At 37.2% G+C, this 14,374-nt stretch overlaps 2 protein-coding genes across 3 annotated transcripts in view; one reads left to right on the plus strand and one right to left on the minus strand.

Annotated features, from left to right (window-relative positions):
• The window catches only part of PI4KA (phosphatidylinositol 4-kinase alpha), a 66,259-nt gene that overhangs the window by 20,713 nt on the left and 31,172 nt on the right, over window positions 1–14,374 (plus strand). For both annotated transcript variants that reach the window (XM_063350959.1, XM_063350960.1), the window contains exon 19: window positions 2,285–2,335. In XM_063350959.1, the coding sequence (XP_063207029.1) occupies window positions 2,285–2,335 (51 nt within the window). The remainder of the gene's footprint in view (window positions 1–2,284; window positions 2,336–14,374) is intronic.
• On the minus strand, window positions 5,172–13,681 carry SERPIND1 (serpin family D member 1). Its single transcript, XM_063350962.1, has 5 exons — window positions 13,569–13,681; window positions 11,433–12,304; window positions 7,421–7,694; window positions 6,219–6,363; window positions 5,172–5,824 (listed from the first exon to the last, which is right to left on the minus strand). Exons 2-5 carry the CDS (start codon window positions 12,286–12,288, stop codon window positions 5,633–5,635), a joined length of 1,467 nt encoding a protein of 488 aa, XP_063207032.1. The 5' UTR covers window positions 12,289–12,304; window positions 13,569–13,681; the 3' UTR covers window positions 5,172–5,632.

Below are 14,374 nucleotides of genomic sequence, written 5' to 3' on the forward strand. Positions count from 1 at the left end.
TGGGTGATTTCATAGGGAGTTACATAAAATGACCTGCACTCTCTAAAAGTTACTGGACAAATTCCAACATTTAGAGAATCCTGATTATTTACTATGTGGTGGAAAACACCACATTTGTAAGACTATGCGTAAGTGCACAATAACTTTTTTTTTTTTAACTTTCCCCAGGATCCAAGTTGATGCAGGCCTATCTGTCTAGGCTTATAAGGGAAACAGTGCAGTGAAATGAAAAATACAGATTTAATTAAAATCTGATGATTTTTAGGGTTGCTTTATTTGGAGAGCAAGTTTATTCAAAAAGCTTGCCTAAGAAAGATGAGACTTGTCTCTTAGATGAATTTGTATGGTAGGAATACTTTGCAGAAGAGTCTATTTGAGTGGTTTTGCTTTAAAATAGAGTTTTTTTTAAATGCAATGTTCAATTGCGATTTGTAAAATTTAACACATACTGCCCTTTAAAAGTTTATGAGGAGGTTTGGAAGATGAATGTCTCTAAATGCTAACTGAATTTTTGCAGGAGCAGTTTATACGCAGTTAACTTCAGAATTCTCTGCTTTTCTTCGTATGTGAAGACTTTCACCTCGCTTCATATTAGCTTTTCTCCCCATTCCAATTAAGTATCCAGAGTACTCGATGTGCCTTCTATTTAAGAAGAAGCAAACAAAAATCTCAGCCTTTCCCACAATACCTTCTTCTCATCTTTGCTCTAAAATATACTCATGAACAAGCTGTTAACCTTGACTTTTGTTCTTGAGGTGTATATTAGTGTTTGAAAAGCAAAATGTAGTTGCTTTCTACTCAGAAAAAATGAGAGCCTTAGGCCAGTTATGTTCCTCCCTGGTGTTCAAATGCTGTAACCTCTTGGCATCCATGCACTGCCTTAGGGTAACTTGTAAAAATTCAGGGTGTTTGATAGTGATTTTATATATAAAAAATACAGTTGCCTGCTTTAATAATTCAAATGTGTTCATACTGGAAAATTAAGGTTTTCTTGGAGATGTGGTTTGACAGATGTTCCCTGCTTTTTAGGGCAGATAGGTAACACTTCCTTTTCAAATAGGTACATTTTCCTAGTAGTGAGGGGAACAATGTGTTTTTTGGTTTTTAACCTCTTTTTCACCCCTCCTGTGCATGCTATATTTTAATAGTACCAAGTTCTTTCTTTGTCCTTTTATGGGATGGGTGAGCTCTTGGTAAATCCCTCTGAAATGAATCTGTTTGCTTTGAACATAGACTGCATTTCATCAGGGATGCCAACTCTTCTTTTAAAAGGGAACTAGGACATGTCTAGAATCTGCTTTTCATGAAGTTTATGGTGGAAAATTTCTCCCCATAGGTTTCATAGATTCTTTTAACCACAGATAATCAAGCTGAAATGGTGAAAAATGTATTGTAAATGTTGCTCTAAAATGACACTTCTAAATTAGTTTCCACCTTCCTCCTTTCAGGGCCATTTTCCCACTGTTTCAGTTTTGGAATCACTATGGGAGACAGACTGCTCCAGTGACTTAAAGCTGCCTGCAAACAGAAAAATGTGTGATTGATTTAACATGGATTTGAGCTAGGAGGCAGTGTTTCTTTATTGTGAAGATACTGATAGCAGTTTTCACTAGAACACTTTTTACTCAGTGTAAAGTGAAAATTATGAAAGGTATTCAGACGGGGTTATTTCATTTTCAAGAAGAGTTAAAGTAGGTAAAACACTGCACGTGCTGTGCTCCCAAACAAAAGCAAATTTTTTCTTTGATAGTTGTCAGATAGTTTGCCTGTGACCTCTGCTTCTCAGCGTACCTTTTCATGGACTTAAATTTGCTCATTAACCATTAGAATGCTGCTGTGGCTTATTTGTTCTGTTTTAAACTAGATCTTTCAACCATGCAAATGTGGCTTCTGTGAGGGTCTCTGTACCTGGTCTCTCTTGCAGTTGTTGGATGTCAGAGTAGACATGGTATCAATGAATATTTCCCCCTCTTTAGCTCAAGGCATAATATCTGACTTCCAAATATAGAATACTGTGCTGAAAGGGGCGAACATTCTTTCTATGAGGGACATCCCACCTGAAACACGTTGTTGAAAGACTCCTGGGTGTCCCAGTCCTTTGGATTTCCGGGGTACTCTCTTGGCCAACTTGTGCGCATCTATGCTAGATACAGAGCTGTAATGGGCAATGTATGCTGTGATTTGCATTGACAGTAGGAATCTTTGCTGCTTGAAATATGTCCTCTAGCTGGTATTTTAGAAATGCTTTTGTAGATGTTGCGATAAATTCCTTTTTCTTTTCCAGGCCTCCAGTAGTGCAGGGAATCTGGGTGTGCTTATTCCTGTTATTGCTGTGGTGAGTATCCAATGGTTGGGTTGTTGCAAACAGAATAATTTTCTCACATATGCCAAATGTAGGTGCTATTTCATGGTAAATGGTTTGATTAACAACTAGTGCAGAAGTCAGCATCCAAGAGAAATATAGTAGTATTGTAAAATGATATTTCTTGCGCTAAGAGGGGGGAAAATATTTGTTTAATAATGACATATCTCTTAAAAATAATTAATCTTTTGTGACTGAGAGTTAGATTGTTGCTAATCATGAATTCGAGAGATTCATGAGCTAAATAATACCACAGCGGATGTTTCTTTGAATAGTGTTTGGTGTGCAATTTAATAAACAGCACGTATGTGTGGCCTAAGGAGAAAAGTGAAAAACAAATGTTAATAGAAACAGAGTTAAAAATAAATCTTAGTTTGGCAGCACAGTGAATCCTGCTTCTTAAAAGGAAAAAAAAAAATCATTGAGAAAGGAGGGAGGAAGGGGAGGAAGTGTCTTGTGTCTTCTGAAACTAGAATTGGCTGTCGTGCTTGAAAGCATTTTAGGAAAAGTGCAAGGACACTGAGGTCCATTCCAGACTCATTTATTTTGATGTATATCTGTGTTTGGTCTCGGATGACAACCTTTTCTGGGAGGAAAAGATATTTTTTTTAACAAAGTATAACTAAACCAGGACACTAATTCAGTCAAAAATTCAGTGCAACCATTCTAGATCTCCAGCGGAAAATTTGGTATGCCCAAGCTGGGTTTCCAAGTCAGTAGGACTAGTTGCCTAACTGCTGCAGCTTCTACAAAAAATGTCTAAAAGATCCATAGACAAACTTAAACTTACTGGAGAACAAAAAACCATCATGTCAGTTTCTCCCCTCCTGAAGCTGAATTCTTCTGTGGAACTTTTCCTGCACAGCTAGTGGGACAGAAGGGGAAAATGTATTACATACTTGCAGTAGGCATGCCTGCTTGCAAGTTGCTCATACTGCACATCTATTAACAAGCAGAAAAAAAATCATTCATTTCATACTCTGCCCTCACAAACCTCTTTACTGAAGCTTTTCAAAGAGAAGAGCCTAAAATTAGCACTGGTTAAAGATCAAAGAACTGTTCGTTTCCTCCCCCTGTCTCTTCCAGCAGTTTCCATCATAAGTTACTCCGTAATTCACCAGCGATCACAGGGGCCAGACCCTGGCTTTACAGAAATGTGTTTATAAGTGTCTTGGATGGCTGTTATTCAATAGGTGCTCAGTTTTTGCATGAACTAGCTAGTCCTGTCTTGAGAGATACGGTCTAGTGGGTAGTGTCTTTCATCTGTCAGTAGTGCCAGCACTGATTTCAGTGAAAGCAAGATCATTCCTTGCATATTGAGAAAAGATTAGTGCCTATTAGAGACTTAATGTAAAAGTTATGAAAATACTTTTCTGTTTCAGATTTTTATTGATGTTATATTTGTTCTGAATAGCTGGTGATAACTGCATTTTTCTTAACCAGTGTGACCTTTAAATGGAGTCAGATAGTGCCAGAATCTGAAGCAAGAGTTAATGGTTACATTATGGTTGTTGAAGCAAATATTTGACTTTCTTGCACAATGTATGAAGATCATGAGTTTTGAGCAGTAGCTGATTTGCTTTTCTACTTGAGCTCTTTCCCTTGAATAATTACCGTTACTTAGGTCTCAAAACCCCTGCATTTCAGGTGCTCCAGCTCATTTAATCGTTGATAAACTAATTAAATCCAGGGCCTGAATATTTAATCTTTTGAATATGCTTGTCTTCTTGAATGTAGATGAAACAATAAAACATTTCTCTGAATGTTAGTGATTTGTTGTGAACCTTCAGTATTGAAAACTCTCCCCCACGTGGTGGGCTTACAAGGAAGCACAATGTGAGACAGGACTAGAGAAACACCTGAGCTTCCTGTTCGATATCAGCTTTTCATCATCCTTCGTCATCTAATACTGATATTTCACTGGCTGTCATGTTAAAAAGTTTTGTGTGGGGGGCAAATAAACGTAGTAGATGCAAAATTAGAAATGGCAGTATGTAAAAGCCAAATGAAATCAAGAAGTTAAACTTAATACTGGAAAACACCTTTTTAAGAGAATTCAGAATCCTTAAAATAATTTGTCAGTTTTTAGCTTAATTTGCATATTTTTGCTAACATAAGACAAATTTTTACTATGAATGTATTTAGAAGGATACAATATTTGATACAGCAAATAATAATAAAAATACCCTCAGTAGATTGTGAGGCACATTTTTTTTAAAAGGTATGATGCAAAGGAAAGTATGCAAAGGTGAGTATTTTCATTGGCTTTAATTAAATTTGAACGTAAGATGCAACTCTATTCCTTCTATGGGGTAGGTAGTAATATACTACAGAGTGCAGGTAAATTTTCACTTTTTCAAATGTGAAAAAGACTTTTGTACAGCATTCATGTTGTTACCAGAATGATTCAGAAAGTTTATAGTCTTAAGGTTGACTCGAAAGGTGTTGTCTGTTGAATCAAGTATGGAGAGTGTATTTGAATTATTCACAAATGTTGTGATTGCTATAAATCACACTATTTTGCAGAGAGGATTAGGTGATATTGAGGCCATGAAAAGAGCATTTTACTAGCTGCTTTCACTCTAAAAGGTATTCTAAGACTCTTTATATAATTTACCTGGTTGGCCTAATTCTAATACCATCTGTACTTGTGAAGATGAGAGAACTGTATTAAAACCATACAAGTTAGGTTGGGGAAAAGTAGTGGATCCATTAGTATTTCATTCCTCTTATTTGGTACACTGGTCCATAAGTTCGTGGTGAATGTTAAAGTCTGCTGAATGTTAAATGACGCAAGCAAGTGAAAGGATGTAGACACCTACTCTTTTTCAAGTTAGATTATCTAAAATACCTAGGACAGACTTCGGCTTCTAAGACTGGTCAGGTATTCAGGGTTTCCTTATTCCTATTTATTATAAATAGGCATCCTAGCACAAATTTAGAGCTAAACTTCAAGAATCTATACAGTCTAAATATTTTATTGATTACATTTTATACACTGAAGTAGAACACAAAGCATACGTTACTTTGTGATTATTTTTTTAATACACTTGCATCGATACATGGCACTAACCATTTTAAATTGCAGTCAAATCATCGAGTGCTATGAGTCCTTTCATGTGAAACTACCTGTAGGTAATATATTTTCTTTTGATACCAGTGGCTTTTGTATTAGCTAATACGACAATAAAATTTCCTTTATGATACTGGTATATTAATGTGTAATTATACATCCCTTGTATAACAGCGTGTTGGAGGTCTTCGCTGCTTTTAAGACTTGGCTGGGTTGACAACTCGACCCATGAACAGAAGGCAGCTGGTACGATGTTCATAGATCATAAACAAAAAGGGGCGGTCGACAACAAAGCGAATCTGAGTAGAGAGAGGCATGAACCCGACATTGGTTACTGCTCCAGCCTCTGTGCCCTCCTCATTCACAGTTATTGTGCCTTGATGATTGAACTGTTTAAACAAACAAAAAAGGGAAAACAAACAAAAAAGAAATTGAAGATCTTGAATGTATACTCAAATGATGTGCTCACAGCCTTCCCCCCCCTCCATGGGGCCTCACACGGCTCCCTGCTAACACTCTTGCTGGTAACTCCTGTGCAGCTGCGATCCTTTGGTTTGTGAATTAGCCTGTTCCTGACTGACCGCAATGCTTTTAGTGCCTTTGATATCTGATTAATCATTTTCCCCATTATATGAATAGACAAGACCCACGTCCTTCCTATGTCCTCAAGGGAAGATGAGAAATACTGTTATTTTAGATTACTGTGTAATTATTTTAACGGTGTTGCCATGTTTTCAGGTGATATAATCTAATCAGAAAGGAAGTGAAAAGAGGAGTAAATACCCTGTCAATGATGATTTTCTCATCCGATACACCAGAGTAGTTGCCTTTTTCATTGAACAGTTCTTCTATTCCCATGGGTGTCAGATAACCAATCAAGTTATAACTCTTCTCCAGCTTAAATTTAGGCAGAACCACTTCTCTTGTTCTAGAAAAAATGAAAACAAAAATGAAAAATCATTGAGGCACGACTGCTATGCTTTACATATCTGTTGTGGTTTGGTTTTTTTTTCTGTCTTCATCAAGCGGGACACAGAAATATACAGGACTGTTTACTGTACTTTTACTTTCAGAACTTGTGCATCATTACTTTTAAGCTCTGTTTTAAAAAATGAATGCCCCACCAAAACTTTTAGTTTGTCAATTTAATATTTCACTTATGATTTACATTATTTATGTGTGTGAGTTGTATAGCTTTGAGCAGTTCAGTATGTGGTTGGTTATGCTTGTAATAAATGTTGAACTGTCAGATTTTTCTGGAGTACTAAATTGGAGATTGTCACTTACTGTATACAGTAGAAATAGGTTGGCTTCCTGAATAGCACATCAAATCAACTCTTTTTATCTTTTTATCAAGTCTGAAGACAGATACCACCCAGTCTGTCATCTTGCACAAGGGATGCTCTATAATTTCTTCTGTCCCATAATTGTGATGTCCATTGTGGATTACTGAATGTATGCCTTTGCACGATAGATATGTTGAAATGCATAGTGCATACAGGCTGCTTTCGATATCATAGAGATTGTTCTGCATAAATAACCTGTTATTATCATACTCCTGTTTTTCCTCCTTGTTGTAACCTTTATCAGTAAGAAACTTTTCTTTAAATCTACAACATTAAATACTTAATCGAAAGAATTTTGGAACTCCAGTAGAATTTTCCAACTCAATCATCCTTGATTTCTTGATGGCATTTAAATTTTGAGACACCACTGGTCTTTATTTTTGACTCAATAAATCCATCTTTTTGGTGGTTTTGTTTAGGTTTAATGTTATAATCAGAATAACCTGGTCTAGTGGAAGGTGTCCCTGGCCATGGCAGGGGTGTTGGGACTAGATGATCTTTAAGGTCCCTTCCAACCCAAACCATTCTATGATTCTATGAAAATACAGTATGTTATCTTCTGTGCTCTTTACTTACCCTTGCCAGTCTCATCAAGAAAATACATTAAGACTTTAACAGTATGTACTTTGCAGCACATACCTGTTAGTCATGCTCTTCTGCCATTTTTCCACCACTTGTGGTGTTATTTGCTTTTCTAGCGCTTTCATGCCAGAGAGTTTGTGTGGAAGTACAATCAGCATGCTGATGTTCCCCACAAATGGGAGCTGGATCACACCGCAATCTAGGTCGGGGTCTGCGGCAGCTAGGAAGTTCCCTTTAGTCTGCATCATAGGAACCTTTATTGTTTGCTTCTCGTTCAGTCGGAAACTCCTCTTCGTTGTCATTTCCACTGGAAATTTATTCTCCCAAGTTCCTGTTAATACAATGTAGAAGACAGATAAAAAAACACAAGATCCGTGTTTAATAAAATATTCCGAGAATAACAGTTTACATTAAGTTTTCATTGGTATGAATTGGAAATTACTGGAGGAGATTGTTGATTTCAAATAAGCCTGAATAAGAATCCCAGAATGGTTTAGGTTGGAAGACAAGCTTTAAGGGGACTTAGAAATTCCTGGCTTGCTTTCTAACTTAACATTTGTCTGATTTGAATGTTCTGAATTACAGAAGCAGGTCAGCACAAACTGGTGATTTGAAAGGGCTTGGTGTGTATTTTTTTCTCTACAAGGAACCTAGATTTTACAAAGTTCAAACAGGCAAAATATTTGACAGGGTTTGCACATAGCGAAGCAACTGACACAGCTTTTTCTGAGAGATCTGATACTTGAAACCAGGCTGTTAAAAGCACCAGAAACGTCAAGCTAAGTAATGGCTGTTTTCGTTTTGCATATAAGGTATTATGCTGAAGGCATTACCTTGACTTAGTTCATTCAAGTTAGTTAACTTCCTGTGTTAAGACATCTGGAAGAGTTTGGGTATTGACTGCTTAATTCTGTGACCCAGTTGTATGTGATTTCAGCACACCTACGCGAGCCTGTCACTAACAGGTTTGTGCCTAAAGAATACATTTCAACGTATTTTGCAGCACAGAAAACTTTGACATCAGGGTTTGAATCTTTTTATGTGAAGATTCTTTGGGTATCCCAAATATTTATTGACTGTGTAAAAGAAGGCGCTTTTCTTTAAGCGGTCTTCCTATTGATCTCTTCAGAAATGAGGGGCTCTAGAAAAAAGATTATTTTTTTCGTAATGGGCAGACAAAGCTAGAATTTTATAGTGGAGATAGGATTACTGGTATTTCCTGTTAAAACTCTGGATTTTATGTGACTGTTGGCATGCAAGTACCTGGGGAGTGTGGCTGTAACTGTGTGGAAAGACTACAAATTTAACCTTAATCAGTAACCTTTTTTTAAAAGGTTGCAAGTGATTCTGAGATCCTTAATCTGACTTTGCCACATTGACTGTGAAGTAACAAAAAAAGCCTTAAGTCCAACTTTAATGCTCATAGTTTCTTCATACATCAGTCTGATGGGGAGCAGTTTGAGAAGTGATCAGACTGCGGTTAATATTCTGAAGGGAATGGGATATAAAATGGATTATGCTGTTCCCAAACAAATTGTCTCACTTCTCAGGAAAAAACCAACATCTGTCTGTTCTTCAAGGAGCAGAACTCACAGGTGTAGGATTCAAACTAGCTAAAGACGGGAAGTTGCTGTGGGTCAGGGGAGCTTCAGCAGCACTGTCGTTACCTGAGGAATGGGAGACATTTATCAGTTCTTCCTGGAAAAAGAGGAGCTGAGGAACTTTTTTCTTGAATTCACTTTTGCAGATGTGTTTGTCTTAGGGTAAAATACACTGTTCTCCAGCAGGAGCCATGTGGTTTTCTGGGATCAGCTGAAACCAGTTGGTACTTTGACTTCTGTGACTTCCTGTTTTGAACCTTCCCACCAAGATGTCTTATTGGATCCATCTGTGGTGGCAGATGATGTTGTCTCCAGTGATTGACTTATCTCTTGCATTTGTGACTAGAATCTCATAGAACCTCAATTTTGTATCTGTCAAAATTTGTCAGTTATCAAAAGCTGCCGTGATCTACCATGACTAAAGTAACCATCTCCTACTTGATAGGAAGCTCAAAAATGATTGTTCAGACCTCTGCAGAATGGAGGGTAGGTCTCAGTTGGAGGTAGACTGGACACCTATGCAAGATAAAACTTGCTTCTTACCAACGTGAATAGTTTCCAATAGTTTCTTGATGGTATTTAATATAAAAGGAACTTGAGACTTCATGGTGTTTGGCAAGTATCCCATTACTCAGTATTGCTTGTACTGAGCATCTCTGCGTACCTGAGAATACTCATACGTTTCTTAGCTCTGAGGGCTTAACAGAGCTTGTCTGCAATGGTACAGACAGTGTAAATATTGTAAATGGAAAGATGTGGACAGAAGTTAGTATGTCTAGAAGGACTGGTGAGGAAACTAGGAAATCCAGGAGCAGAACTTGCTTTGTAAAAGTTCAGTTCCATTCAAAATAGAAATACCAGGAGACTGTCACTATAAGACGAAAGAATGGGAGATACCAATATAGTCTTCAGCAGACAGCACCAAGACAATTTGGACTAACAGGACTCCATGGGGAGAAGGAAAAGCCAAAAGTATTTTTGGTCGTGATGACTAAGATATCCAGTACTAAAGCTGTTTAATTTTTGGTGGTGTTTTTGTTATTTTGAGGTAGCACAAGTATTTATAACTTCAGAGTAAAACAAAAAGGTATTTAATATCTGACCAAATTGTGAAAAAAATAATTTATCTGTTTCACTTTGCATAGTCCTTTTCTTAGGGTGGTCTGAAGGTCAGTAAAGCCATCTATTTAATATGATATGATCACCAGAGATGTACTTAAAGATACAAGTAGGTCCCTTTTGGATGGTGCTTCAGAATAGGGGATTAGTGACTGCTTCAGGTCTTTTAAAAGAGACAAGTGGCATTATTGAAGGAAGTAATGCTTTGCAAGTGCGTGGGGAAAGGTACGTTTCATGAACTTACAGGAATGTTGTTCCTAGAAGTTCCTATAATCACATGCTGAGAAGGCAGATATAAGAGAGCCCTTGAGCATTTGTTTCCCGGAATCAGGGACATAATCAGAAAAAAGTAACTCCTTTATAACTTATGGAAAGGAGTATGTTGTACTTCTGGACACTGTTGCCCTTTTGTGCTAATCTGCCTTTCCTTACCAGTGTTTTAAGCCACCTTCATCTGATTTTCATCTTAATCAGTCAGTAACAGATTTCCTTTTTTTCCTTAGTTCCTCTTTCATTGGCAACTCCCACCTTTTGCTCATTTAATATAATTTTAAATGTCTGTTGAAAGATTAACAAACTTTCAACCTGAGGCAGATAACCAATTTTGAAAATCTCACCACAGACTCTTAGTTTAAATGTAAAGAAATTGAAAATAAGTATTTATACCAAGAATATATTGCAAAGTCTTTACTTCAAGCCTCTTTAACTGTTCAGCCTGTGGTAGTGATACAGTAGGAGCCTGTATCAGCAGACAGTTCATGCTGAATTAGCTGAAATACTCCAAATAGTGAATGTGTTTGTTTTTTAGCTTTAGAACACCACTGTGGTGGTTCTTCTCTTCAGTCCCCTGTGTAGGCTTGTCGACAAGGATCATGCTCTGATCGTGTAAAAAATACATACTTTAAGCTGAAATTCTTTATAGTCATTCCTATGAATCTTGAATATTTCAGAAATGTTAAGTGTTTTCACTGAAATCATCCTGTACCATTTCAATGAAGCCAGTAACTTGAAGCAGGACCGAATGTGACTAATAACTTGCACACGAAGTAATACTTCTCCATCTAAGACTGCCACAAAGCTTATGCTTTCTAAGGCTATTCTGCATTCATGTGTTGGTTTTTAGTCTCACTTTTAGACTATAAGGTTTTGGATGGAATAAGCATTTGCTGTATTTGTGCTACAGAAACATGCAAAAAATGGACTAATAGAGATTCTTCTTAATGAGGGAGTGGATGGGGTTTTTTGAACTGTAGACTAAATTTAAGTTCAGTCTGGAGTTTGTAATGAATTATGCAGTGAATTGCAAACTGAGAAAATCCCTAGCTAAGACTGAAATAACAGATTCTTACCTTTAAAATAAAGACAGTTAAGAATCATCATCAGTGTTGTAGGGTTTACATTCACAAGAGCTTCCTTTATTAATCCTTTGGTCAGCTTCAAGATGCGTTCATTGGTTTTAGTTATGAAGTTAGGATCTGAAAAATCAGCTGGTTGGGCGTCAGCAAAGTAGTATGTTTTCATGTTGTTTCGGAAATCGTTCAGAATAGAAAAGTCCTTTTGAATATAAAGGTCATTGACAGACCTCAGTGTATAACCAAAATTGCGCCTGAATAGCCGATGAGTGAGTTTGCGGAAGAGATTATGAATAGTCATGAGCTCATATTTGGTGCTGGCATTAATGAAGTCTTGAAAGCCAAGAACAGATAACACTTCCTGATGAGTCTGACCCTTCAGACCCAGAGAAATCATAGCCATTGCAGTGGAAATGCCAACAGGAGCCATGAGAATATTCTCTGAAGAGTTGGCTTTGTCCGCCACACTGCGGTAAAGGTTGAAGCCAAAGTTTGCATTGAGGATGTTGAGTCGCTGGATTCTAGTTTTGCCTTGGAATAGTTCAAGAATATTTCCTTGCTGAATTTCAGAAACCATGTATGGGCCAGCATCAATAATGTCACTGTAGTCATCTTCACCCAATATCTTGTCGAGGTCTAGATAGTCCTCTTCCTCCTCCTCTTCAGGAATCAAGTCATTTGTGATAGTGTTTTCTCTGTGGAACTCGGGTGGTAAGTTTGGCATATCATAAGTCCCATTTTCACGTGGCTGTGCATCTTTAAGGCTTTCAAAATGCTCAGTGAAGTCCTTGACTCCACAAAATGTGGAGGTGATGACGAGAGTGAGGGCAAGCAAATGAAATAGGAGCTTCATTCTGACAGGTCAAAACCTGGAAGGCAACGTAACACAGTTGAGAGAGCGTAGGGTAATTGAATTTTAGTTATCTATTCTGTAATTTTAGGTCCATGCCGAATTCTGTCACAGCAGAAGGTCTATAGCTACCTTATTTGACAGCATATTTTTTTTTAGTGAAACAGAGCTTAATTGGATGGATACATCTGTTTTACTGGTAATTGGTTTGCTTACATAATGCCTTCAGCCTGCCAAAGAATTGGTTGACCTCCTCCCATGGAAATCGGTCATTATTGGTGTATTTTTTCAGTAACAAACTCATTACCTAAAATATGTGGGACTCTTTATTTATAAACCTGTAACACTTAACATATGTACTAACTGCGTTACTAGCGTATGCTAAAAATATGACGTGAAGAAAAGTTTGAAGATTCGAGCTTGGTAGGAGGAGGGACTAGGCATCCACTAAAGGACCATACCAGAAGGCTGAGATGTACTGAAGAACTTGAAAAACATACATTCTGTAGCTACAACAAAAAGTTGGAGTTTAATGGGAGTATTTATGGAAGAGCAAAGATGAAATTTGTTGGAATAAAGGAGATCTAGGGATTTAGCAATAAACCTGGAGGAAGATAGGCTTTTGCAATAAATACCATCAGTGGTACTGCACTGTTAAAACAAAAATCTTATTACAATGTTGATTAAAATGTTTTTTAAATTAGCAAATAGTCCAAAGAGCTGTTCTGTAGAAATAAAATATACAGATATACATACCTGTTCGTCTGTGAATAAAACCAATGCTTGAAGGAAAATATTTTCAAACATGATGTAGCAGGACTGAAGTAAGTGAGTGAACAGTTTAATTTTGCAAACTCTCCCCCTGAACTAATTAGCCTGAAATCCTAAAAGCATTTAAGGTGATTATCCCATACAAAAAATGACTACTTTTGCAACAGTGAAGGATCCACAGGAGGTGCTTTTTAAATGGTTTTTGCACTGTGACTGAAGGATTTGAGTCAGTCTTTTTTTATTGTTTCTTCATAAATTCATTGCTTTTTTCTCCCGCCTCCTGAAGTCAAGCCCTTAGGGCTGAGATACTCTGTCCAGTAACCATTGATAAATGTTTTCTGCTTTTGGCAAAGAGGAATTTGCTGTCTGTAGTCCCCAACTTTACAGTCTTGTCTTCACCAAAGTTTAATTATCATTCAGATGCACTTACACATGTGGAACATTCCCCTGCTCTGCAATATGTGTCTCTTCGGTCAGATCAGCCCGAAATAAGAGATGTAAATGAAGCTTACCTTTAAGCCACTGTACAGTACAGAAGGGATGTGTTGAATAGCTCAAGTAAGGAGAATGCTGAGGTTTAAATCTGAACTTTGACGCTAGTTTTTTGTGTATCTCCCAAAGTAAACATTCTCTAAACCAAACACTGCTAAACTTACTTCGTCAGCCAAAATCCCTCCCTTGCCTAGTGATCTCTGCTGAATTGTATGTTGTTTGTTGAACTACTTTTATGGCTTTGCAGGTACTTGTTCGCTTTTGAGGAAGATCTTTCAGCAAAAATTGGTCTGTATATAAAGTTTCAAGGTCAAACATGCACATAAACTTCACTGTTTATGGCAAGTAAAAGCCATGTCGCTCGTATTTTGTGGGGGGCGTTTTACTGCAGATGAAGTTGGGGCCGCTGTTGTTGTGATGGTTAGGCTTCTTTAGTCACTGTTATACTGGTGCGGACATTTGCGTTACACAGGCAACTTTCTATCATAGTGCCATTTACCAGTTTAAACTCAGATTAATTTGGGATTAATCCCTCAATCCCTCAGATAATCGAGGGATTGTTTTCTTTTTCTTTTTATTTTTTTTAATTGAACAGTCTGCCTTATGATTTACAAATATATCCAAAGTTGGCTTTATATAATGTTTCACTGGAATACTGTTGGCTTTCATACCTCAAGGGAATTATTGTACAGTTAGGTAAAATCTCTTCAAGTTAGAAACATTTTCTTAATAAAGTTTACAGTAATAACATACAGTCATATTGAATAAAGCTTGTGGTTTAGTGGACCTTTTTATTTTACTTTTTAAACACTGCCTGTGCTTCTAA

This window comes from Chroicocephalus ridibundus, chromosome 13 (genome assembly GCF_963924245.1).
Source record: "Chroicocephalus ridibundus chromosome 13, bChrRid1.1, whole genome shotgun sequence".
NCBI lineage: Eukaryota > Metazoa > Chordata > Aves > Charadriiformes > Laridae > Chroicocephalus > Chroicocephalus ridibundus.

What these genes read in the sequence shown, in the direction of transcription:
- SERPIND1 (XM_063350962.1), bottom strand. Translation starts at nt 12,288, where the DNA reads ATGAAGCTCCTATTTCATTTGCTTGCCCTCACTCTCGTCATCACCTCC. An exon ending in TAACTGTCTTTATTTTAAAG is followed by an intron (nt 7,695 to 11,432) that starts GTAAGAATCTGT and finishes TTGTATTAACAG; the next exon opens with GAACTTGGGAGAATAAATTT. An exon ending in AGAAAATCATCATTGACAGG is followed by an intron (nt 5,825 to 6,218) that starts GTATTTACTCCT and finishes TTGTTTAAACAG; the next exon opens with TTCAATCATCAAGGCACAAT.